The sequence below is a fragment of the Miniopterus natalensis genome, chromosome 7, assembly GCF_054644295.1.
Source record: "Miniopterus natalensis isolate mMinNat1 chromosome 7, mMinNat1.hap1, whole genome shotgun sequence".
In the NCBI taxonomy this organism is placed as follows: Eukaryota; Metazoa; Chordata; class Mammalia; order Chiroptera; family Miniopteridae; genus Miniopterus; species Miniopterus natalensis.
In genome coordinates this window covers 20,398,022-20,424,970 of record NC_142087.1, presented here as the reverse complement: position 1 = coordinate 20,424,970, position 26,949 = coordinate 20,398,022, and the positions used below count along the sequence as shown (strand labels likewise).

Here is a 26,949-nt window from a genome sequence, read left to right as displayed (position 1 = left end):
TTGAACAGTACTCTGTAGTTTGTATTAATCTTGAACAATTTTTTTAGAACTGTTACTGTGTTGTCAGTAAAGCAAATGAGTAATTATGTATAATTTGTTAGGTCTGAGGATTGATAAAGGAAGCACAGCTATAGAATCAAGAATTTTAATTGGGGGATAAGAGTGGAAATACTTATGTGAACTTGTGCCTTAACAAGAACAATAAAGTAATATAAAATATTTATCTTGTTTTGTTCACAGAAAAAGTCTAGAAAGATCGTTTCATAAGGTAGGGCAGGGTCCAAATTGCTGTTACTCATACATTTTCTTTCCCACTAAAAAGAACCAGGAATCATTGGGGAAAAGTCTGCTTCCATGTGTTTTGCAGAAATGAACAAGGTGAGCCTGGAAGATCCTTATGTGCCAGAAAGCAAAGACATTTTCAAAGATCAATGGGTGATTCCAAAAGGACATAGAATCCAGCAAAAAAAATTGTTGCCACCAACTAAAGCTGAGGCAATTTGAGCACTGAAAGGAGAATAGTAGCTTTGTTTGAATGAACATACATAAAATCTGAAAACCATAGGTCCATAATGATACACAGAAAGACAAAACTTAATATATTTTGAAAGGAGGTATAAAGAACAGCATGTATATCCAAGCAGACTTGTCATTAAATCATTTTGGTATCACTGACTTATTTATTATATGACAAATAATCAAAAAGCTATGTTAAGTAGATCAGTTGAAAGTATTTCGGGACTTAACAGGACTATTGGTAAAATTACTGTATATTGTGACTTCCAGGTAGATGAGACCACATCCAGTGTCCAAAATTTAACCAGACATACTTTTAAGAATCTTGTCATCCTGAATGTGTAATAAACACAAGATTCCATAATGGGCCAAAGTCTTTGAAGTTACATTTCTTAGGATCCTATCGAATCAAATTTCTACAATCCTAACTTGAGGTTTTATAGATTTCTTCAAACTTAAGTGAGAAAAAACATTACGTCTTTCATTTTAACCTCTATGTGAAATTTAATGTTCTCTTCATTTATGAATCTAGGTCACGAATCACAGTAATACTAGCAGGACCTATGACTTTGTCACGAGTAGAAATCACGGATATTTTCGCATCATATTCCAATTGTTACAATAACACAACATGTCATTTGTACTAATTTTTAATTGTGTTAATAAAAATATATATTATTTTACCACAGATTTGATTTTTAATATTTGATATAAATATTTCAATAGAATTTATTTCCTCTTTAATCCTCTGTACTTTATTTTATACACTGAACACCAGAATGGTTCATAGACTTCACCAGACTGCCAAATAGGTGAATGGTACCAAATAAAATTAAGGATGTCTGAGAAGGAACAAAATCCTTTATAGAGGCTTATAAACTTGAGAGGGGACAGCAACATTTTTGATTTAGGCCTAGGAAACCGAATCCAAGGAAGGGGGCTGAGTGGACACTCTTCTCTTACAGTTAGTGGTTTTGAACCAGGCTAAAGATACTTTGACACTCTTTTGATCCAGAGCTCTGGTTTATGTCCCCTCCTTTTGAATTCAGGTAGGCTTGTGACTGTTTGGACAAATAGAGAAAAAAGTGACAGTACAGAATTCAGAGATTAAGGGCAAAAAGGCAACAAATGTTCCCCCTTGTTTTTAGGGCACTAGTTCTCACAGCTGGGAGCCTCCGCGTAAGTAGTTCCTCTACCCTGGGGCTGCCATGCTGCCAGGAAGCCCACGCCACACGGCGAGGCCTCCTGTTGGTCATCAGGTCAGCAGTCCTAACGGGGCCCAGCTGTTGTACGGTCCCAGCCCCAGTGTCAGACACGTTGGCAGAGAAGCTTCCAGATGATTCCAGCACCTAAAGTGTTTTGTGTTACCCTGAGCCATTCACTTCCCAGCTGAGGCCCAAGACACCAGGGAACAGAGACAAGCCATTGCCTCTGTGCCCTGTCTGAATTCCTGACATACAGGATATAGATCCAAAAAATAAGTGGTGGCTGTTTTATGCCACTGAGTTTGGAGTGATTTGGTAATGCAGCAAGGGGTGACTAGAATAGAGTTTGGAAGCGTCAACGTGAATCTAGTTAGTTTTATGGCATGAATCTCTCTTAGCAGATAATGTCAGTTGAAACAAAACAGACCATAAGTAGCCTGAGGGCCAATCCAATTTTCCTAAAGATCATGCAGTTGCAGTTCAAATGCCCGTGGAACTCAGGCTACATGACACTGAGTCGATGGTCTCAGGCTACACAGTCATCCCGACATAGCCCATTCCGGCTGTCCAGGGGCTACCTTTCTATCTATGTCATTTCTATTCTAAACTATTTTTCATGGAGTGTGGACACCAGGCCAATGCTGACCTTGATACTAACACAAATTGCACTTGAGCCAGGAGGAACATGCCTCTTTAAGGAATTTGGAAGTAAGAACTGCTCAGGTGCCAGATGGCTGAATCCTGTGAGTCTCTCTTGGACACAGCCATGATTATCCAGTGCCTGGGTCTCCCTGGTCATTAGCATTGCTGGTCTTCTCCACCAAGCAAACCACACACCCCTGGGCAATGAGCCAGGAGCACATCCAAACCTCCTCCAAGGCATGGTGAGCACTTACAAGGCACAGATACCAAAGGAGACCCCAGACTTTGGTTGCGCTGTGGGTCTTCAGGTCTCCCTATCTTATATTCATTTGGAAAATGAATTGGGTGAAGCAGGAAAGTAACATCATTTTTAACAAGACTTTCTTTTTGTAATTAGCCAGTAGATTTTCTACAAATTCTTTTCAATGCCTGTGACTAGAGATCTGCCATACAGGAAGCATTCTGGAAGTATATTTTGATTATAAAAACATTTCAGCTTATTAAAATCTGTATTTATTAAAAATTTTAACTTTTAAACTATGTTGTGATAATATATAGGTATTATGTGTGCATATATTATATACGTTTTAATATTTTTTGATTTAATGATCTACTAAAAACCATGACAATACTCAATTTAGGCCAAATTGGGAAATGCTTGTATTTTTTTTCCCCTTTCATTGTAACATTTATAAAAAGCATGGGTTGTCATTTACAGGTCAGTTTGTTTAATACCTAACACCCCGTTGCACCTTGAGCAAACTGGCAGTTGGCTGCTCTGTGCAGAAGTCATTAAGGCCTTCAGACCTTTTCTGTGCATTGAAGAGGTGCAGAGAGCCAGGTGGGGCTGTAAACGGCCTACTGCCCACTGACGGGCGAGCTCAGTTCCACGAAAACTCCCTTGGTTTCAAGACACCAGACACGCACACCTGTAGGAGACTTGAAACCTCAGAGAGAGAGACAGGCGGGGAGTGACAGTGTCGCAGGCGGGGGCACGCCTGCTTCGCCTGGAGCCTCTGGGGAGCCCCAGCTCTCAGGGACATGCCCAGGACACCAAAGAGGGTGCCCCTGCGCTCCGGGCAGCGAAGGAAGGGCTGGTGAACCCCGGTGAGACCACCCGGTGAGCGTCAAGGGTTACAAGTCCGTACCTGTGAGGTAGGTGTTGTGCGAGGAATTGATGAAATAGTGAGAAAGGGGCTGCGACATATCTTCATTCAGATCCAGCTTCTCGGGTGACACCACTCCGTTTTCTTCCCCACTCAGGTAGCGCATAAAGCCGTCCACGGATATCTGTCCTGGGGACAAGGGAGAGGCAGGAGTGTGAGTGTGTTCTCCCCACGGGTGGCTGGTGTCACAGTTTCCATGTTCCTCCCAGAAAGCGCCTGTCACATCCAAAGTGGCAGAGAGTAGCCAGCATGGCATTTTCCCGAGACAAACAGCCGCCTAGGGTCACTGCTCACCCCCAAGGGCCACGACAGCAGGGAAAAGGTGCTCAGGAGCCTCGGTGGCTTTCAGAGGTGTTCACCCTGGACACCCGCCTCCTGTTTAAACATCAGAGTGGCTATCAGCGTAACGGGTGACGCAAACGTCACTAGTGCTCATCTCTGGGTAACAGAATCAGGAGTGATTTTCCAAATTTCCCATTACAAATATGCTACTTTGATAATCACAAAGTTAATCGCAAGTGGTTTGGCTATTTCAAATGAAGTGAACATGCTTTCCAAAAATGATTTTTTTTCTTTAAACAGGCAATGAAGCTGACCACAAATGAGTCTCTCCTAGGAAAAAATATCAAATGCTGGTAAAAGCAGGCCTTTAAGTTTCTTATGTAGAGTGACTTTATTTCAAATGGAAGAAATATGATTTGCACTTTATTTGGTTTACCCAGATTCCAGTCTTTTGTTGTAACCTTTCTGAGGTGACTAATGCTAAATATTGAATTCTTTATTATCATAAAATCATACCAATTTTTATAAAATACATAAAGAGCCATCTTAACTATTTCAATCCATCACCACAGTTTGTTTCTTCAACCTTAACAACCAAAGCCTCAAAAAAAAAAAGAAAGAAAAACCCCCACAAAAACCCCAGCACGTTTGTGGGCAGTAAAGACCTTGCCAGTAAATGTTGGAGGGCGGCATTTTTTTCTTGTTGAAACAGTTTTGTATTAATATAAATACGGTGTATGTTCACTGAAGAAAATTAGGAAATGAGATAAGCAGAGAGGAAAAAGAAAACTTTTTCTCAACATGCCTACCTCTTCTTTCAGGGGTAACTACGGTTAAAATCTTATGTATTTATGTATATACTTCCAGGACAAAAATATGTGTGTGTGTATAACTATTTTATGAGGATACAATCATATCTAGATTTAGTAATCTCTTTGTTTATATTAACAAACAATATATTATAAACTCTCTTTATACAAACTCTTAATTATTTCATTAGGATGAATTCCTGATGAAAATTCTTTTCTGGCAGACTGCATATATACTTTCAAACTGCTTTCAGTTTTTGAAACAAACCCAAGTCAATACAACTTAGGGCCAAAGTTATTTCAGTAGATGGCTTTAAAAAATATTTTGGAGTATAAAACCCATTTAGAGGTAAATTTTTTAAATCTAATTTCTTTGCAGCCTTCCTTTTCTCCTACGACAAGTCCATTTGTCAGCTTCTTTGCAGACTAGCGTCCATTCCTTCCTTCCTCTTTTCCTTCCTTCTGCCCTCTCTCATTACCTTCTACTCATTTAACAAAGATTTACTGAGCATCTACCATGTGACAGAAAAATACAGCAGAGGAAGCACAGCCTCTGCCTTCAAAAAGCTCATAATCTAATAGAATATAAGACAGTTCACACCCTGAAAGCCAGGTGTGAGCTCCTCCGAAGCAGGGTGTGCATTTATGTCTGTCAACCCTGGTATCTGCCCCAAGATAGGTGTGAAATCAGCATTTCTTTTTGATGACCAGTGATTCAAAATTGAAAATAAATTGCTTCAAACCTGGAAGATCACCAAGGACAGCATAACTCTGTTTGATTTTTTTTTCTGATGAGGTTGAATCATATGAAATTGCTAATATTTGGCATTACCCGAGTGACAACTTCACACAACTTAGTCTCTAACTACAGCTGTTCCTCAGAGGACCAGCCATAAATGCAAGCGTCTTTAGAGGCCAGCAAAGGAAAGTAATGTGACTGCTGGAATAGCGTGTGCACCAAGTAGCTGTGGGGACAGAAAACCTGCAAGCGCACACCTGTAAAGGCATGCAGATGACAGCAATGAAACACCGTGTGACCCACCACGTTATCTTCATGGCGCTGGATTAAACCCGAGGCTGCCAACTTGCGTCTGTTATCTTACAGGAATAAATATCCTTTGGTCTAATTGGGAAACTTTAAAAGCAATTAAAACAAAACACATGCCAATACGGCAGAGATGACAAATTCACTTTACCTTTAGCATTGATTCCCATTTATTGCCCTCTAGTGCCTTCTGGGCACTTGTGTTATAAAGATGCTGAAGCATGCCTGTGATTAATTTTGATATCATCAAGGGCACAGGACAGAAAAATGGGGCTGTACAAGCTATATATTTGCCATTCTCAAATGAGGATATTACAATTAAAGTCAAGTTTATAATATGCAACATGCCAAGGAACATGTGTCAAAGTCAAAGTCCTATTTAATTCATTAAGGAGGCAACCAGGAATAGACAAGGTCATTTCAAAGAGTTCTGAGACACTGATACATACATGTGCATGTGTGTCAGCAAACACACTCCAAAACCTGGGAGAATATTGCTAAGTTGAATACAAAGCTGGTTAATGTCCCATAAGTCAACTGAACAGGACCTTTGGGTTATCTCCTCTACCTTTATTATTTCGTAGGAATTGAAAATTTTAAAATCAGTAAAAAACAAGAGTTACGTAAATCAGTGTTTGTGAAGGGTATTTATAATTCATCATATTAAATAATGTAAAAATCCCCAGTGATGAATGTACCTAACCTGGAATAAAGGCTGTGAATGAAGTTAGAGTGCAGTTCAGAATCTGACTGCAGACTAGGTGAGCAAACACTGGGAATGACCTTCCAACCCCAAAGCTTTGCCTTGTTAACTAAAGGAACAAATGTGCAAGATTTTGATGCACCAAATGACTAAGCAGAGATATGTCAAAGTCAAGAAAAGCCAACGAACAAGGGTGAGGAGCAGTCAGTTTATAATTTGCAAGGTGTCAGCTAAGGGGTCTGGAGTTCATTTGCAAAAATGCAGATGGCTTTGGCGTAATGAATTAGCCCCCAACTAGTTCTGACTAGTGAAGGCTTTGAGACAGAAAACAGAACCTTATCGAATTTCTCTTTGTTGCATATAACCTGCAGCTAAAGTATTTACAGTTGCTGTTAACTTAAATGCATCAGTCCTTTCCCACCAACCTTGAACTATTTTTGCAAAACTGCTTACTTTTTCTTTTTTCCTGGCCCACTGGGGAGCATGGATGAATGAAAAACCTTGAGAGCTGAGATAGGAAAACATTGATTTTCTAAACAAATTTGTAATAGCACAAGGAATCCAGCTTCCATTCCTGCCAGCAGTAATTGATCAGGGACACATTCCACAAATATAGGGTAAGTCAACTCTATGGACTCTTAAGTCTCTTCTAGCTCTAAAATGCTATGAATTCAAATGTTTTAATATATTAGGGATGATTACTAGCTAAATTAAAACAAAATGTCCCATGATAGAATGAGAGTATGAAACATCAAACCACTATTAAAAGCAATGGTACAGTAAAAGAAGTTCAGAAGGGTAAGGCCAAAGATAAAGCCCCTTAGATATTTCCCTAATAAAATACTGGCATGCTTCCAATGGAATGTGTCACTCATATAATGGCACCTGAAGGTCTTCATAAGCATATATATTGTTTGAACCACCTCGAGCAGTGGTTTTCAACCTTTTCTTCTCCTGGCACATAAACTAATTACTAAAGTTCTGCAGCACAGCAAAAAATGTATTTTTTGCCAATCTGACAAAAAAATGGTATGATTTTGATTCATTGATGCGGGGTTGCTGTCAATTTTTTGACAATCTAAGGGAAAAGAGGTCAGTGCCCCGAATAAATAGTCAGGTATGGCATGCTTTAAAGATTCTTGTGATTAACCACAAAACAAACAAAGGAACAAATTCTTGGAGTAAACCGTTGAAAATGGCTGGCAGAGTCAAAGCAGGAAAAAGTGAGATCCCTCAAGGCATGGAAAGCAACAGCTGCTCTGCGAAGCTCTTCCATTCAAAGGAAGTTCTGGGGTTCAACAAACAGGTAAACTGGGGATGCAAAAGCGAAAAGGCCTGCCTTTCATGGGGAGGAGCAATCTCCAAAGAGACTCAGGAGGAAAGTGGCGTGACAAAGTGAAGGCCCCCAATGGCTGTTTATATGACCCCTCATACTTCAGTATTATCTCTGCTGCAAAGAAACTCTCAAATGTCCCAAGGCTTTGCACCAATGCCATGGCCAGCAACTGGACCTTGACCTCCTTCTGCCTGTCGCCCCCCTCTGGGGTAGGTAATGGCTGAGGCTCCACTGGTGGCCTCCTGAACGTGCCAGGAAGACAGCAACGTGAAATTCTGCTGTGACAGAAACGACAGCATTCAGGGATGCTTTAAAACTGTACAGTGTATCTGCTGTCACTCAGCTGGATGTGTTTCATGCTTACAAGTTCATGCTAAAGCCTTTGAATAATTTACTAGGGTACAAGCTACTCTGAGGCCTTCTCTAAACCTGAGGCCATCCCATGGGCCTCAGGGACAATCAATAATGAGAAGGATTTGTGTCCAGAAAAGGGAGCTCTGGAGAAGAGAACAGAAGAATGGTCTAAGTAGCTTTGCGGACTGGTTCTCCCATCCTCTCAGGTCCTGACTCCTTTATCTACTGAGGTCCAGAAACCTCCTTCCAACAGGACTTTCCAGCTTGACCGTTCCACCCCGGGCATCTGAGAAAGAGGTTTCAGCTCGAATCTCTCCAAGAAGAACAAGGTATCCTGAACTTACCCTGGAGCCAGGGCACTCCTTTTGGGGTGTTATTAATGAACATATTCTTAGTGAGGGTCCAACTCTATGTGCCAAAGATGGGCAATAGCCAAAGACGTGTCATCAGAGTCCTGACCTTCAAGAACTTAAAGAACATACCATGAAAAAAACCTTCTTGATGTCTGTGGATGTGCAGTGGGTTTCCATTCATTTAGAAGAGTGTCCTAATACCCAGGGAGCTAAAGAGTTTGCAGTCAGAGCGACGTGCCCAGGCAGCAGACAAATAAAGCCCCCCAGAGATGCAGGTACTCAGGGGGAGACCAGCCATCAGACAGGGCTTTATTGCTGGTCTTCAGAACACAGAACGATACCTGACGTATAAATGCTAAATAAACATTAGTTGAAAGAATGACTATTGGGTTCCACCAGTATTAACAGTTATGTATTAATACATATCATGAGTGGTTTTGTGCATTGTCTTGGCAACTAAATCCCTTGAACTAATTTGTATCATAGAGAACTAAAAATGGTAATTCTGAGCTCAGCTTTGAATGACACTGCAAAGGAAGGTTAAGATAAAACCATCAAAGAAAGACAAAGACAACTTACAGACCAGAAACAAGAGGCTTTGGCTGATGGTACCTACCATGGTGGTCAATAAGTATGCTTAAGAACCACGGGGAGGGTGTGAGGAGCTGAGTCCCACCCAAGAGTCCTGGAGAGGCTGTAAGTTTTATCTTTACTCCCTCCTTCACCTAGTCCCTGGCAGGAGCATCAATCCAACAGCATTAAATATCTAAAGCCATCAAAACAGACAGAAGGGGCCTAAGATAATTCGGATCAGGCACACCAATCCTTAGAAGAGCTGGTTGCGCTTCATTACGTTGCACTGGGCAAGTTAACTGCCTTTGTCAATACCCTCTCCTCTTATCAGCTTTGATCGGCCCTTATAGGATTTCTTTTTAAATTCACAAGTAAGATGTTTCTTGAAATAAACCCACAGGCCCTCACCTTCTACCCACAAAAGTGACTTTTGATAAGGTCAGGTAACAGCTGCAGCTCCTCACTGCGCTGCCGGGAGCTCAGGGCCCCGGGGAGGGGACCCGAGCAGGGCACGAGCGAAAGCTAATCTCCAAATGGGATTCATGGCACATTACTCAGGTGCCTTGAAGTCAGACTCCTTCCTGCTCAGTGCGTTTTTCACTGGGGCGGTTACCTTGGAAATCACCCCACTGTGGCATCAAAGCAGGGAGGTGCTCCCGAGCTAGTCCTAAAAGCAGATGTGAAAAATAAGGGTGTGAAGCTTCAAGGAAAGAAATGCGGCTGGCCGTGCTTACAAACAGCTTTGCAAAAAAAATTCTGACTTTAAAGGAAATATATGGTGTAAGTGCGAACAGGATAGGAAAGGAAGAAAGAGAGAGCCAGTGTTTGAAGAGCTTCATGGATTTAATCTATCTCCAGTGTAGTGTTTAACAACCATTTATATATTGCTTGCTATATGCAAATACTAACTCCTTTCATCCTCATAACAACTCTATGAAGTGGAAACTGCTTTTATGCCTATTTTATAGAAGAGAAGTGGGAGGCAAGTAGCTTGCCCAAGGTCACACAGCGCGTAAGAGGCTAAACTGGGTTTTGAACCTAGGTAGTCAAGCTTTGTGTCTCACGCCATTGACTACCACATTACGCTGCTGCAGAAGACACCGCACACAGTCTAGTACCAGAAGGTAGGCACTAATAACGGGAGGAAGAGCTGTATGATTTGAGCACTGACGATGTGGCAGGCACAGAAATCCTATGAGGGGTGTCCTTTTAAACTCCCATTTTCAGTTGAACAACTGAGGCTTGGAGAGGTAAGCAACTTTTCTGAGGTCACAGGGGTATTTCATGCGAGAGCTGGGCCTGGAGCTCATGCAAGGTCGACAGAGAGAGAGTGGTGAGTAGGCCTGATAACTTTCCTTCCCAGCACTGGCCTGGATGAGGGGTGTGGGTGGTGGAAAAGAAAGGATCTTGCCTCTCTGGCAGTTGGCTTCCATCAGGGCACCCTGAATTAGTCCTAAAAATAGTACTGAATGTGACCAAGGAAGAGTTTTTTCCCTGTGATTTACTTATCACACTAAAACGTGCTACTTTAATCTTTCCGTTGAAAGGAGCTGGGCTCAGGCAGGACAAATGACCCATCTGGCAGAGGCGTGAGGATTAGCTCTTCGATTAGGATTTGTCTACCATCGTGTAAAATTCTTTTCCATTCTGAATTTACATTCTAGTGTTTGTAAGTAACTTGAAGGCGTCTTCTAGCATTTTTATTCTCCAATGCATGAATCTAACTTTTAGGAAGAAAAGTAAAATACAACAGAAAACTTGCTATGTCAGTGTGAGGACAGAAAAAAAATGCTAAACAGAAGATGGGACACTGTTTTGTAGGTTTTGCAAAAAATATGCAAGTTAGCTTAAAGAAATAAAAATAGCCCAATACAAGCAAATAATATGTTCCAAAGCCAGGAAACACAGAATTCTCTGCAAATTCTGCCTTGGAAGACAGATGGCCCATAAATCCACACAAAGTCGTCGCACAGTTGAGATGGGTAAACTGGACGACATGTGTGCCAGCCAGCCAGCTAGCATGGCCACCAGCCTCATTCTGTTGAGCCAAATGCCAATTAGGCAGGATCTGGCTCTCAAATGTTTCGATGTCACTGGGATTAGGTGGCTGAGAATCCATTCATCATCATTCAATCCCCACTCTTCGTGTAACGATACCAAAACATGATGGAATGATACTGGTCCAATGGGTTACTTAGCACCTTCTAAGACATTTCCACACACAGCACTGAGAAGCTACTTCCTTGGAGCATGTCTATTCCTGGTGCTGTGGCCCTTATGGGAATTCTGCTAGAACAGCTCAGAGAAAGTAAGTGCAGATGGCTTTAATATCCCATGGCTCACTAAAATCTATTTGCCTGCTTTCAGAAATTGTCTATTAAATGTTCCCTTTTCAATTATCTTTGGGCACAAACTTCCTATTACATTTGCCAACTAACTGTATTTTTGTATAGTATATATGAACTTTGCTGGTTTCTTTATCAATTTATTTTCCAATAATGAAGTCAGTAGGCTCTGTATATATTCTCGTGCATTCTTATTTTAGGTTGAAAAGTGTCAGATATTCTTACTCCATCTAGATTGCTAAGTTTATCACCATAACTATGTCCAAAGGAAAAAAAAAAAAGACCAAGATACTGTGTGATAATGGCCACTAAGTGGCTATGAGATCTTCTCAGAAGCCTTTGCAGGTCAATCCCATTACCCAGCTATCATGACTTTCTGTGTCCCCACAGCTCTCCCCATATGAAGTTGAACTTGTTCATGTGGTTTTGTGTGAAAATCCTTAATAATAACACCTAACTTCGACTTCCCACTTTCCCCTTTTCAAAATATTCTCACATCTGCGATTTAGTTACTCCTCACTGATCTGTTTGGTAGGTAAGACAAAGTATTATGATCTAATGTGACAGATAAGCGTTCACCCAGTGAGGTTAAACAGTCCTTTTAAATGGACATGGCTACATAAAAACAGAATCCAGATGAGGACCCTCCATGGGCTTGGAGTCTTTCTACTAGATTTGTGTAAGGACTGACTTGTCATTTAGGGTTAGAGGTTCTCAGAGGGCAGGGGAGACATTAACTGCATTTTATTCGTGCACTGTCATATTGCTCTATCAGAAGAGACCTTGCACAATGCTTCCCGAACCATAACTAAAGCAAAGGAAGCAGAATGTTCTAGATCCTTCACTAGAATGTCATGTTCCTTGGTCAAGCTGGACATTGGCTTTCTAAGGTCAAAGAACATGACCTTCTCTTTGTTTCCATCTCTTCCAGTGTCTGGCATAAAGGCAGGTCCACAATATGTGCTCATTAATGCTTCCTGACAACTATTTGAACATGTTATCGCTTAGTGCCTGAAATGCCACATGACGCTAACCTGTCCCTCAGCCAGCCCTCTACTCTGCAGCATTCCTGAAGTACAGCTCGAATGTCACTTTCCTCTTCAAAAGCCTTCACGACATCCTTCCTGGAAGACGAGGGTCTGCTACACTGACCACCCCATTTGGAGAGAATGGCACCTTTCTGTTGTCTAGTTCAAGGGGGGACACAGGCAGAAAGGCTCACAAAATGTGTGCTGACTAAAGGAATGAAGGAGCCAAGATTAGCACCGAGGCCTTCATGTCCTTTTAGCCTTCCTTCCCCTTTACTTCCTTCTCAAACAAAATGATAACGTCACTTGGCCATTCGAAGACTCAGCTTCCTCATTGTAAAATGGGGGTAATAATACAGACTCAAGGATTTGTTCAGAGATTTATACAAGATAATTGGAGGGTAAATAGCTTGAAGTGATTCTTGACGCTCCCTAAAACCTCAATAAATAAAACATCCCTTTTCCTCCATGCTTCCCTGGCACATAAAGGACACTCAATAGATACTGGCTGAATGAACAAATAGAGGTGTATCACATTCTATCTTGTAATATAGTTATTTGTATATATCATTGTCTCCTTGAGAATAAAGGTTTTATCTTGATTTTGTTCCACCTTTTTATAGTTCTTAAGTTAGGTGTTAATACACATTTGCTGATTAAAATATCCATGCGACTGCATTAGATGTGTATTAGAAGTAAAAAAAAGAGTTCAGTGAGCATCAGGTACCTTGGAGGAGCTCTCCTTTGGAGATTCTTGGAAAAATCCTATTTACGTGGGTCCCTGGAATTCGCCCCAGGACTGAGACCAAGGCGTGCACATAACCTGCGTGAGGACACAGCCTCTGTGGCTTCCTCCCCTTCTTCAGTCTCCTAAATTGCCCTACTTGGGATCACCTCTCAAATAAACTCCTTGTGCTCGAGTGCTTCTCCCAGGGTAGGCTTCTGGGGGAACCCGAAGACCAGCGGTGACAGTAACAAGAAGCATTTTCTATATGTCCACGGAGAGTGCTAGGTGAGCAGCTCTCACGCAAAATGGCAGGAATCTGAGGAAGGTGTACTCGGATGAGGTAGAGAGGTTTTCACAAAACCCAGCAGATGGGTGGATTAGGCTACCAAGCTCACTTCCACACCTCCCGGGGCTGGCATTTGACTTTATCATTTACTGCCTATATTTTTTCTGATTGGTGGTTTTATGAACAAGGCCATTTGGGCTATGAATGGACATGGCTGTGACTTTGAGGTCAAGGAATGGAAAGCAAAAGAAGTTAACAAGTCAACTAATGGTCAATGGACTCATAATGACCATCTTGGAAAAATATATATATATTTTCATTTTAGCCGATCTCTCATATTTTGGAGAAGTCTCCGAACATATGGAACAAAGAGCTAAGAGTAGCTTGAAAAATACTCGCAGGTGATAATGTCATTCTCCTGTGACCTTCCACACAGGCTAGACAGTCAATAGGTCAATTGTAAGTGGGATATTAATCAATAAAAGACTCAAGTGGCTTTTCGGCAGTGTAGTAACTTCATTAAGGCATGAAGAGAATTGCCTACGTCATACAGTTTTCATCTGTCTTTGTCTGTTAGGAAGAAAATCTATCACGTTGACTTTGTTCATTCATTTCAGTTCTCTTGCAGGGAATCTATAAAAATATTTAAGTGGATGCCACCTTAATTGTGAGGCCTTTTAACCAGTCAATATTTCCCCCAGATGAGTGGTTTTTAAACTGTGCACCCTGAGTCCCAGGGGTTGTGCCCCAAGAGCCTGCAGACAATGGGCGGGGGCAGAAGAGGAAGCAGGAGGAGGGCAGCCCATCGGCAGCCACACTCCACACAGGTTTTCTCTACACACTGGCCTTTCTCGTGAGGCTGTGTTAGAAGAAACAAACACAAATAAAAGGATTCTATGTCAAGGGCAAGTCTGAAAACCACCGCTATGGATGCCAATTGCTGACTTCTAAAGAGCCGGCCTTGCATCTCTTTTCTCAGCAAGTCCTGATGGAGAGACCCAAGCAGCAGTCCGGACATTGGGGACGACTGTGCACTGGGACACAGAAAATATGGTCCTAGTCTCGACACTGTCACTTCCTCGTCTGTGACCTGAGAGTTTGGGCTAAATGGCTGAGCTCCCTGTGGACTGGAGATCCCATGATTCGAGGCCATTAGCCAGGCCTGCATGAGCCATAACAACTAAGGTAGTTACGTGACAGGTCAGAAGGGATGAGCTATGGGCACAGCCCCCTGCATTTGCCTCTCTCAATGCTCAGCTTCTTGCACCTGCCCCATCTTTCACTTTTGATCCCGTTAGGGCCATTTATAAAAAAGTGCTCATCTTTGTTTGGGTTCTTCTAAAAGTTGCTTTTGAGACAAGGATCTGAGTAAAAGCAGTTTATTTAGGAGGTAACCCCCCCAAAGTAACTGTCGGGGTGTGGAGAAATGGAAAGGGAAGGAAAGAGCTAATAAAGGGAACATGATCAATCAGGGTATAGCTGTGGAGAGCTAAGGCTAAACCCCACTGAGGAGCCCCAGGAGACAGTGGAGAAAATGTGTCAACACTGTCCCGAAGAGCAGGCATGGAGAAGGAGGCGCTATTCCCTGAATGAAAACCCCGCCTGGGGCCACGGGGTCCTGGGTGCGTGCAGGTGCCTGTGGCTGGGCTGCGAGCATGGCCTGGAGAGCTGCAGAGGATGCCGTTGACCGGGCTGGACTAATGAGCACCAGAGGCTCGGGAGGAACCCGTGTCTGCCAGTGTCATTCCACGCGACACACGAGGGACCTGCAGCTCAAGCAGGCAAGTCCCTGCCTGAGGTTCACTGGCTTAATCATCGTAAGGCCGGCATTTTTCTTTAATTATGGCTGCATAATACACATTAAGAAAAATAATCGCTATTTTTCATGATTACCTAATAAAGGGACATAGTGGCAAAAAAATAATTTTTTAAAAAACTACTAGGAAATTTAAGTGGTAAATAGTAAGATTCCAGTGTAAATCTTTCCATTTTAAACTATATATATATAATATATATATATATATGTGAATGAATTAGAAATAAACATTTGTGCACAGATACAACATGCCATACTGTTTCAGGTTTTATCATCAAATGATTCTAACTTATTCTTAGTTGATCAATGTTCTGAATCTCACCTCCAGACTCATTAATGATTTGAAATTACTTGATATAAATGCCAATTATCACTTTTCATTAGTTCAGGTCAACCAAGGTTTAGGCAACAATTAATATATGCAATCTTCTTATCATGATCAACTTACATAATTTTTCCAGGGAATTTTTTTAAAGATGAAAAACCTAGGGGTTAGAACTGCTCAAAGAGGTTAAGTGACTTTCTAAGGTAAGGTAAACAGTAATAATGAATTATTGATTTCTGACCCAGTTTTAAGGGGTTCTGCTGTTTTTATCTGATCAGTGTGCGCCTTTTTCTAGATTACACATCCCATCTGAATTTCAGGGAACCCAACCACCTCTCTCCCACTGTCAGTCCATGTGGTTTAGGCAGTTAATTCCTCATCAGCTCTAAGGAGAGTCATGTGGCTGAAGTCTGTCCAACTATTACATTCTATCCTCTACAGTGATTCTAATTCAGGAGTGGCCAAACTCAGGTTTCTGGGACTTTTGATGGAAATATAAGTCAAAATAATTTCTGTATACTGAGATTGGGAGACCTGGAGCTTTTGGTAGCCTTCTTGTCATTTCAGGAGAGACTGTGTAAGAATTACAGCCAGTACCGAGAAAATGATAAGAAACCATTTAAGACAATTCTTGATGACATCTTTGAGCCCCTGGATGTGGCCATGTCTGAAGTCATTAACACCTTGCTGATCTGCACCAGTGAATTCCATTCTGTGTTTCAGTTTGTTAAATGTCTATCACTTTTCAACTGAAGGAGTTCTGCCTAGTACAGGCTGTGAGATTCCCAAGTCCAGTGCTCTTTCTAGAACACTCCAGGTGCTTCTTGCTGTTGAGAATAATGATACAGTATAGTTTAACCGTATCAGTATTTTAAAATAAAACAATAATGAAAATGCAGTAGGGTTATTTCTTCTGGTGGGATCATTATTAGCTTAGGTCTATTTGTAGCAACAGTGCTTGCTGTATCTGAACGTCTATTGGCTTTGCTGAAAACCAAATTGCTTTGCTATTATTAATATTGGGTTCATTTCAGTTATAGTATTAGTGCAGTGAGTACTAATCTAAAAGAGATTATAAAGTTCATTTTATGATTTAATTGCAACAAAGTGGGGAAGCTTTTGTATAGTACACCTTATAAAAATTTAAGAGAAAGAACTGATTAACAAAAAGAAATGTAGGTTGAAACATCTGCTGATATTATAATCTGCTATATTAATCAATTGTTTAACAATACTCACAAACACCTGCTCTTCATAAGAAAATAAAAGTATGAACAAATTCAGCTGTTTTCTTTTGGTTTGGCAGTCTATTTGAGCAAAATTTGACCTTCATCTGCAGACATATCAGTTGAATCTAGAGGTCAGCATTCGGTCACCAAAGGCACCAATTTTATTTTTCAAGCTGATTTTACTGACTAGCTTTCTTCTAAAGAGTTTAAGTGATTAAAAAAAACAAAAAACTGCTCAGAAGCCATTAGTCTTCAAACTCTGCCATTCATGATCCTCTTGTTTACAGAGGCATGGGTCATTGTGGATTCCTGTGTTAAGCATACTTAGGTCTGCAGGGCAAACAACATGGCAAGGAAGACATATTCGCTGACCTGGGGCCACAGCATTTCTCAATGTTTTAAATTATAAAAATAAACCAAACTCCTTTGAGAATAGTACCTTCTGCAACAAGATTCAAAGCCCTCATCTGTGGAACCCAAATGTGTGATCATTTGGTCCCCTCTGTGTTAAAGATGGCACAAAAATTCTCTATTTATAACCACTATATATCTCTCCAGATACAGAAATTCCAGTGTGGAAATGCAGCCACATGCTAATGGCCACAGGTCCACAAAGCATCCAAGTCCCCCATCTCCTCTGGACTCACTTCCCACTTCCCTGAGGTACGGTTTTAGTCAGCTAACCCGTGCTCATCCTTAGCATTTAGGCTTCTGGCCACATTACAATTTTTTCATTCAATTTTATGCTACCTTTTACGTAAAACATATAAAATGCATATAGAAACTAAATATTAGCACAAGCCAACTTTGTGTGTTATTTATTTGTTTAACACCTACTTTAAAATAAGTTTCTTTATATCAGAGAGTAGATGTATACTTACATTACTATATATTATGTATGTATATTATTCCTAGCATTTTTATTAAATATAGGTAAATATAAAAGTGCTGTCTCAGATGAATGAGACTGATACTGTGTTTCAATTTACTAATGCTTGGGCACATTTGAAGAAATAGTAAAAATTAAAGCAGCAGAAAAAAAATTATAATGCAATATTAAACTTTCCCGCTTATTTTTTTATGTGCTTATTGATTAAAATGTATTCCCCAGCTGACTAACAGTTAAAAACTCTGCTTTCTTGAAGAACATCTTGGTAAAGCTTTTGACATCAAAGCCTTGGTTTGCTGCTTTGCAAAATGATAATATGCATATTAACAGTCCCATAATAAAGAGAGCTCATTTCCTTGCTCTTCACTCACCATAAAGAAGTTAAATAATACTTCCTGAAATTGTACTTTGTTGGATTTAAGAAGACACAAAAAAGAGTTCCTGAAAAGATCTAAAGTCAAACTGCAAAATCAAATTAAAAAAATCAATCTTCATTTTTGGAAAAAAGTATTTCAAACTCTTAGTTACTAAAGAATTAACCTCTAGTGCAACAATGTCTTATTCCTACCAATAAGGATTTCAAAATCATTATCCTGCTCACTGTGAAATAACAGCTGACACAATTAAAAAAACAAACTTCTCTAATCATCGTTCCCATAAACAGAACCAAAGCACCAAACAAAAGGACCTGGTGTGAAAAATCTCAAGTTCATCTTCTTATTGGAGTTTTTGGGATGAGAAATGAATTCTGTGATTAACAAAAAGCACATCAAAACTGACACGGAAGCTTCATGATGAATCCTATAAAGTTTTAGAAAAATAGTGCTGCTATTTTAAATAGACCTGAATTGTGTGTGCTTGTTGTGATTATAGAATTCATACCTGGTACGGCTATAAGATGGCACTAAATACTCTTGCAAATGCTTAAGAGACATCATCTTAATTTTCAATAGGTCTAAACTGGTTCTTCCAGGATTCCAGATTATTCAGCAACCTATCATAATTTTTTCCTTTGTAGCCTCTATTTTCCAAGTCATCAGAGTTGATGTATGGGACATCATATGCCACCTGGAGCATGAGCTGTCAGCAGTGTGGTGTGAAGGGAGGGGGAGAGGGCAGGTTTCAGGTTCTGAGGTGCCTCATTCGTTTCACAAAAGCCTTTTGTTTTCCTAGTGTCATAGCTAATGGTTTTTTACAAGTCTTGTTGGATCTGCTATACGCTGTTAGTTATTGTTGGTGAAGTTGGATTTCAGAAAGGAACTGCCAAGCTATTCAGGAGAAATCGCCAAGGAGGCTCTCTCTGCTAAATGACAAGGAGAAATGCCATCTTTGTGGCACCAGGGAAGAAAGGGTGTCATATCTAAATAAGATCAGAGGGGCAGGCCTGGCAGTGCCAACATATACTGTTGGGCCAGTTGTTTTCTTTGACTGACTTTGGCAACAATAAAAATGATGACAACAGCAAAGGCAAAGTGCTCAACCAAGAAAATAAACACTAAACAATGTCATCTATAAATTCCTATCTAATAGCATGTAAGATAAAATTAATTATAAGATTTTAATTTATATTTAATAAATACTTCTAATTTTTCATTTAGAGGACGAGTTCTAGAATAAATACAATGGGCTGAAAAAATTTTTAATCTATTTTTATGATAACCATTCTTATTAATGACTATTCGGCTTGCTAGAGCTATTTGTTACTTATAAATTACCTGTATATTAACATACAATTTATTTCTTCTTAATAATTAGTTAATTGTACTTCTTTTCCCTCCGTGTGGAATATCTAGGAGTTTACAATAGCATCAGTGATAACACACCAGGTTTCTCAGTAAAGATATCGCAGTCCTGATGAAGCCTGGGCTTAGTGGTAAAGACATAGCTGAAGATCCTTTTCAGGGACAGTGATGCTACATGTAACTGAAAATTCTGGGCAATTAAGTCATCATGGGCAAATAAGTCATCCCGATCTTATTTTGGCAATTCATTTCTCCCAAATCAAAAACTTAAAACATTTCTTAATAACTTCCAGGCAACTCACAGCTATCTTTCTGAAATCAGTTTTTAGACTCACTGTTTTTTTCCTACGAATACTATTATTTTACATAGAAAGTCAAATTTTTATAATGTTTTCCCAAGTGGAAAAAGTTGTCATTGGCGTGAGCTAGAATAAGATAAGGGTCCAATCTTTTCAGTTTTAGAGATTTAGAAGAATCTGTTGGTCACTTTTCAGAACATCTAAAAACAGACCCTAAATGGCAACGTGTGAGGTGGTGAATTTCCTAAGAAAGATGCATTCAGTCACTAAGTAAATTTGGAACAAAACAAGTGATTAGACATCTAAAAAATGTTACATGTATGCATATATATAACAACAACAAAAATCACATAGCAAAGTAAAAAAAAAATCTGCTTTGGATTGAACTACCAGTCACTTAAGACAGAAAAGAAAGCAGGTATACAAGTATGTGACCCATTCACAGTGAGAAACCAGAGCTTCGCTATGCTGAGGGACAAAGTCAACTGACCTTTCTTGGCGAGGCTAGTGTTGGGTTCATACTTCTCAATCAATACTTGGACTTGCTCTTGCTTTAAAGGAGGGTAAAGTATTTCATTTAGCCGGGGATCTCGCTGCTTGAGGTTGATGAAATCCATCATCTGATCAACGGTAAGATATGGCTTGCTTTTGGCACCACTAAACACAATTAAAAATCATAAATTAAAATGTTTTCCCATCAAGTCTCATTAGTATATTTGGATTTAGCTACAGAGAAACCAAACCCTGTCATTCCTGATAAAAGCATGTTATACTGAAACTCCCATCTTTCCCTAAAGACACTGTGCTGCTCCACCCCAGTTTCTACATCTCTATGGGCTACAAATAAGTTTTCCAATCACTGTCACTAAGTCCTAATTCCCTTGAACAGTACCAAATGCATGAGAAAATCCACAGGAGGGAAACACTGCATCTTGTGTGTAAAGATGCACCCATCTAAACTGAGCAGGTATGGGTTGTTTTTTGATTACAATGCTGAACTTCTGGGTAAGTCATCAAATTCCCATAACCCCATTAACCATTTAGATACGTAATTATTACTCATCACTAAAAAAGTAAACAATCTGTTTAAGCACATTTTTCTTTTCATTAAAGTTACATTTCAGCAATAGTCTATAAACTCTTCAACATAGTGTGATTCAAACTTCACACTTGAACCCTGTTGAACCCAAAGTAAAGTTCAATGGTGCAAATATTGCACATGTTCAATAAATAGTTGATGAACATCAGCACCTGAGTACATCTGATGTCATTCTCAGCAGCACTGCCTGTCTTCCATATGAAGAAATCCTTGCTGTATTTATCAATTTTGAATTGATTGCCTGTCATCAAGTAGATTCAGTACACCATAAAAGTAAGCTGCTGCTTCCCCACATTTACCTCGGTGTTTTGGTTTGTTTCTTTTTTTTTTTTTTCATTCATTTAAAAATATTAATACCTATATGATTTCTAACATGAAGGCAAATAATTTCAGCTGGGAGCTGGAAGAGTTCTTAGTAACCCTCACTTCTCATTTCACTAACGCTGTTCAGAGAGGGAGATGGCCAGTTCCCAGCTCAGAGTTCTTTCTGCAGCATGAATCTGTCACCACGAAGCCGCCTCTATTCTAGCCGGAATCTTCAAACTACACGGAGCCCCCTGAGGATACTGAAACAGCTACACCCAGCAACAAGCCACAGCAAACTTCCACTCAGTAAAGGCACTGATTGCACCTCAGGGGTGGGGGTGCATGACTGTCCCCAAGAATTACAAGGAAGCACTGCTGGGAGCCAGTGCGCAAGAGGTGCCCCTCTCTCCCTCTAAGGCTCCAAATCCTGCCCGGGCAGCCTGAGGCCCACCGAAGCCGGGAAAGTGGGTGAAGCTGTGTCTTCTTACAATTCAGAAAAGATGTTATCAATTTCAGGCCGAGGGCAAAGGTTGTTCAGGAAAACTCGGTACACTTCTGGAGTGAAATCTTCTTGAGGTATCGAATCATTCTGGGAAATAAAACAACAGGATCAGTTAATGGTCTTTTTCTTTGTCTCTCTCTCCTTCCCTCCCCCCCCCCATTTTCCTCTATGCCTTCTCTCCCTCCCTCCTTCCTTCATCTTTTCATCTAAGAGTTCGGGGTAAACATTCAGAAGGCATTTATGAGTCCAGCTGTGGGCTCCATTTGAACAATGTTGCTTTTTTATTATAATTTAAGCATCAGAATTTTCTTCTCCTAAAGGGATTTTTTTTGTTTTGTTTTTTGTTTTGTTTTTAAATATGTCTTTATTGATTTCAGAGAGAGGAAAGGAGAGGGAGAGAGAGAGAAACATCAATGATGAGAGAGTCATTGGTCGAGCCCGCAACCCGGGCATATGCCCTGACCGGGAATCGAACCCCGATCGCCTGGATCCCAGGTCGACGCTCAACCGCTGAGCCACGCCCGGCCAGGCCTAAAGGGATGTTAAGGCAATTTCTTAAGTATATTTCTAAAGTAAAAGTTAGAACTAGTAAAAACAGGGCCTCTTAAGCATATTTTTTCAGCTTGCTTTTTGTTTGGTTTTAATCTTTTATATTGAGATAAAATATACTCAACATGAAATTTATCATTTTAACCATTTTAAGTGATCAGTGGCATGAACAACATTCAATTTTGTTCAAAAAAAAATCTAAAGAACCCAGAGACAAATATCTTCAAAATGAAACGATAAATTCTGTTTTTGTGTCTTTTTTCCTCCCAGTAATGTTCTTTCTGTTTCAAATAATCCCGTAAGTTGTAGAACGTTTTCATAAGACAGGAACCATTATTTCTCATGGATTCCTCCTGGTCCTATTGTTTGGGAAGCAAGTCACTGACATGAAAAGTCACTTCTATGACTTATTTTTCTGTGTAGTCGGGCTGCCATGGAAACCGGAAGCAAGTACTCAGGCCTTTGTTAACAGGAAGGACATTCTTTATGCCGCTTTCCTACTTCAGGTATGTGTTTATATGAGTATTTTTATTTTCAAGCCCTTACACCAAAGAAAACACCCTTCCTTTTACCATATTCATGGGTTTTGCAGTGTACTTTTACAGAAGTTTCTAAAAATTATTGCCTGAAATTGTACACTCCTTGCTAACAGATAAGAAAACTTAGCTCACCACTTAGCTCACTCCCATATTTTGGGAAAGAGCAAATAAAATAATATTTTCTTTACCAAATCCATTTATAGAGCACAAAAAAAAAATCTATTTTAAAAAATAGAATTTTGAGACAACCAAACACCACATGTATCGTTATACATAGCAAGATGCGTTACACCGTTAAGCTTAGTTACCTGGGCACCAATTTTGCAATCATGAGAGCAAGTGACCAAATCCAAGAACAGTGGGAAGTTCCCTTGGGTTGTTTTATTGGTGTTTTGCCACCCATAAAATGGGGACATGACAACCTGTAAACTGGTTTCCAAAATCCCATTTGATTCACAAGATGGAAGAAATCCTTTGCCTAGATGATGAACATTTTTCAGTGTCACCCTCTCTGTGACTTAGACACCCACTCTCTTTAGGAAGCTTGGTAGACAGCTGGAAATGACCTTCTCTACTCTACATTTTGGCTGAGAGACATAGGGAAGAGAAAGATTTAAATATCAGTAGAAAGAAATAATAGCTCTGTTAACTATTTCAAGCATCTGACTTTATTGGATTCTGTGAACCCCAAGTGTGTTCTTCCATTCTCCGTACTATTTAGTTACCCAGCACACACATAAATGGTTTTTATCTAAGGACATCGATAATTGTCTTCCTTCCCTTCCTGACCTCCCCCCCCCCCCCCCCTTCTTGTCTTAGTTAAAATCTCTTCCTCTGGGAGCCGTTCCTTCCACCAGACAGGGGATTGTCTTCCATTCTATGATACCATCACCCCTTGCTTCTCTCTTATTTCAACACTGATTTAACAGGGCTGTGCTCCCAGCTGTACAGTTCTATTACTTGCCAGCCTGCAGATCTACACAAGCTAGGACCTGTATTTTGCTTGTTAACTGCTCTATTTCCAAAAGTGTGTAACACTCTACAGGTGCACAATAAATATTTACTAAATGAATGAATGTAATTTATGAGAAAGGTGGAAGTTGATAGCAAGGACTTGTGTGTTGTATGTTCCACTTAGAATATCAACTAAAATCATTTACATAAGACCCCAGACACATAACTTCATAGAACCATATGCTTTAGTAAAACTCTAATCGTTTATTCACCAGCTGTGAATTAGAACTTCCTATTAAAGGGGACAAATTAATGAGATAATCTGAATAAACACAATTTATTATCATCACCACTTGGATGTTAGTGCATAGAAAAAGGAAAGCATTTCAACACGGCTGATTTTCCTTGTCTCATTTTTCTCTTGTCCAACTTGAGCAAGCCTTTAGAGTCCGTGGGTTAAAGTGGGAGAAAAAATATTTTGGAAAATTGAATTAAAATGAGCATCACTGAAAGCTAAAGTGAAAGAGTCTAGGGGATATAGGTAGGGAAAAGCTAGGGACAATTTTTAATTCCTTACATTTTGAACACGGCTGAAAATCACAAAGCTTGTTCACATGTTTTTTTTCCTGAATCTCCCGATTTGGTGAAGTGGATGGAACAGATTCATTTTGTCTTGTTTGAGCAAAGGAAGCCCCAAGGTCTGATACTCTAAAGATCATCCCCATTTTTAAGTACTCTACTGTGAACCCTTCCGGACCACACCACTTAGAGGTGACACATACTTTTCTTGTGTGTCCACAATCCACCTTTACACACCTTAATTATCACACAGTTTTACCTTCATTTTTTATATTTCTGATTTTCTACTAGACTGAGTTTTTGAGTAAAGTGACTATCTCTTATTTAATTCCTTTGTGTCCCCAGCATGATGACTGGCAAAGAGCAGGCACCTAATCAATTTTTCTTGGGTGAACTCAGAAGATAGGACCAGACCTTAGGTCTTCTGTCTTGTAGTCCAGCACTTGGTCCACCACATCATGCCTCCAACACAAAATCAGACTGTCAGTGATTATCTGTTGCTATTATTATCAGAACTTTCGGTGGGAGAATTAAAAAGGTCAGTAGAGTTGGAATCAGGCCCATTATTCCAGAAACTACAAAGTATTGGAAAACTTTAAAAAGTGGAGTTGATTCAATCCCTTCCTTGTATACAAAGAATCTCAAAAAGGAAAAGCTTTTTAAAAAACAACACCACTTGATGGTAATACTGGTGGCATTTGCATTTCCATATCCCACATGTGGTGATGACATACCCATATACCTAACAAAAAATAATAAGAAAACCCCCACAGATATATGAAAAATACTCAGAGGATAAGAAGTATTTATTGAGCACTTACTGTATGCCAAGCATATGGTTCTATGAGCTTTACTTGTTTTCATTTAATCTCAAATCTACTCTATTGGCATGGTTAGTGTCCTACTTTTACAGATAGGGACACTAAGAACTGAGAGGTCACAAAACTTGTCTAAAGTCCTTGGTGATAACTGGGGGGGGGGGGGGGGGACTATGTATGAATACAGGTAACTTGATTCCTTAAGGCACTGTGACCCAGCAACTAAATGGTCCCATCAGTTTTTATATGTGGTCTATATTTTACTTTATACATTTCTAGAACAGCTATTTAACATTCAGAAAAATGTTATTTGAAAATACATTAACTTATTGCAGCAGACTCTAATAAATCAAGAGTCCACATACAGATTTCATCTTAACAAAATTATGCATTATTTCTCAGTAAATTCAGGGTTTCAACTTATTTACAATATTTTTGTTCTAAAGCTATAAATCAAAAGTTGAGTTAGCCATAGAGTACCTGAGATAGTTAAAAGTAAACTATTCATAATGAAGCTTTTAATGTGTTTTTTTAAAATTTCTTTATTTATTGATTTTAGAGAGAAAGCGGGGAGAGAAAGAGAGAAGAGAGAGAGAGACTGATTAGTTGTTCTATTTATTTATGCATTCATTGGTTGATTCTTGTATGTGCCCTAACCGGGACCTTGGCATATTGGGACAACACTCTAACCAACTGAGCTACCCAGCCAAGGTCTTGATGTGGTTTGAAAATGGAATTTTGATATAAGTTATTTTAAGAATCACAGCTACAGAAATGATATTTCTGATTTACATTTGGGATGTAAGACAGGAGAAAGGCAAATCTTACAGTTATCCTGTGAGAAATTATTTTATAATTTTTACTCATGGTACCCTTTAGTAAAATTTAAGGTATTCTTTTCATCGAAAAAACACGATCTCCCTCGGTATTGCTTATATAACTAGAGGAAACGTTTTTATTTATAAGAAACACATGGATTTATTCCATATCTTCTTCATTAAAATGCAAACACATATGCCAATGCTGTGCCAAGACTACAATCTAATTCCAAATGTCACTGAGCTGTTTTCAAGTTAATAAGCTTAAATCAAAGGTAATTTGGTGCAAGTAAACTATTTTCAGTGCTCAGAAAGTTTGTGGGTAAAGTGGCAATTTTCTGAATATGCAAAGGTCTTCAAAGGTTTCACTGGAAAATGTGTTTGGATTATTAATAGAAGGACAGTAATTGCTTTGTCTCTCTTTTTAGATACAGTACTAGTTTTTAACAATTAAGGTAACTTGGACAAGGAACTGTAATCTCTACAGGAGTACCCTCTAAAAGAATGTGTTATTCCATTGGTGTTGGCCGGGACACAAGTTCAAGTGCATTAATTATCCCTAACAATGTGCACAAAGATAATGTTTAAAAAATCTCAACAGGATATCCACTGCGTTTCTGGTAATGTGTCTATTTACAGAACACAATTAAATCTAGTCTGAATGACTGGCGGCTATGAAACGAGGTTCCGGATACGCAGTGCTCTCTACCATTTACAGAACTTTTCTTTCTGTGTAGCATTTAGAACATCTCTTGTCAGTCTATCCAGAATCTTTTTTGCTAATTAGTGCATATTTTCTAGAGCCACTGTTCTGTAGATAGGAAATTACAACAAGGGTTTAAAATACAAGCAGTTTGCAGAAGCATTTATTTCCTAGCTCTGGAGCTCTTTGCTCTTTAGATCTTTTAAAACATTCGATTTCTATGACTCTTCCAAGTGGAGCAAACTTTACTATGAATAGTGATCTTTCACAACTTTATGATGGAGGTTGATTAAATTTTTAAAAAATCTCTAATTTGTTTTCAGAAAATTGTCATAACATTTAATTTACTAAAGATAGATATGTTTTTCAATTTAAATATGACTCCTGTTATTTGAATCTTATTTTCCTTTTG

At 39.6% G+C, this 26,949-nt stretch overlaps 1 protein-coding gene across 1 annotated transcript in view; it reads right to left on the bottom strand.

Annotated features, from left to right (window-relative positions):
- PLCB1 (phospholipase C beta 1) overlaps nt 1–26,949 on the bottom strand; it is a 531,624-nt gene that overhangs the window by 131,096 nt on the left and 373,579 nt on the right. The window contains exons 8-10 of the mRNA XM_016212033.2: nt 21,564–21,664; nt 20,161–20,327; nt 3,512–3,658 (exon numbers count right to left, since the gene is read on the bottom strand). Of these exons, the coding sequence (XP_016067519.1) occupies nt 3,512–3,658; nt 20,161–20,327; nt 21,564–21,664 (415 nt within the window). The remainder of the gene's footprint in view (nt 1–3,511; nt 3,659–20,160; nt 20,328–21,563; nt 21,665–26,949) is intronic.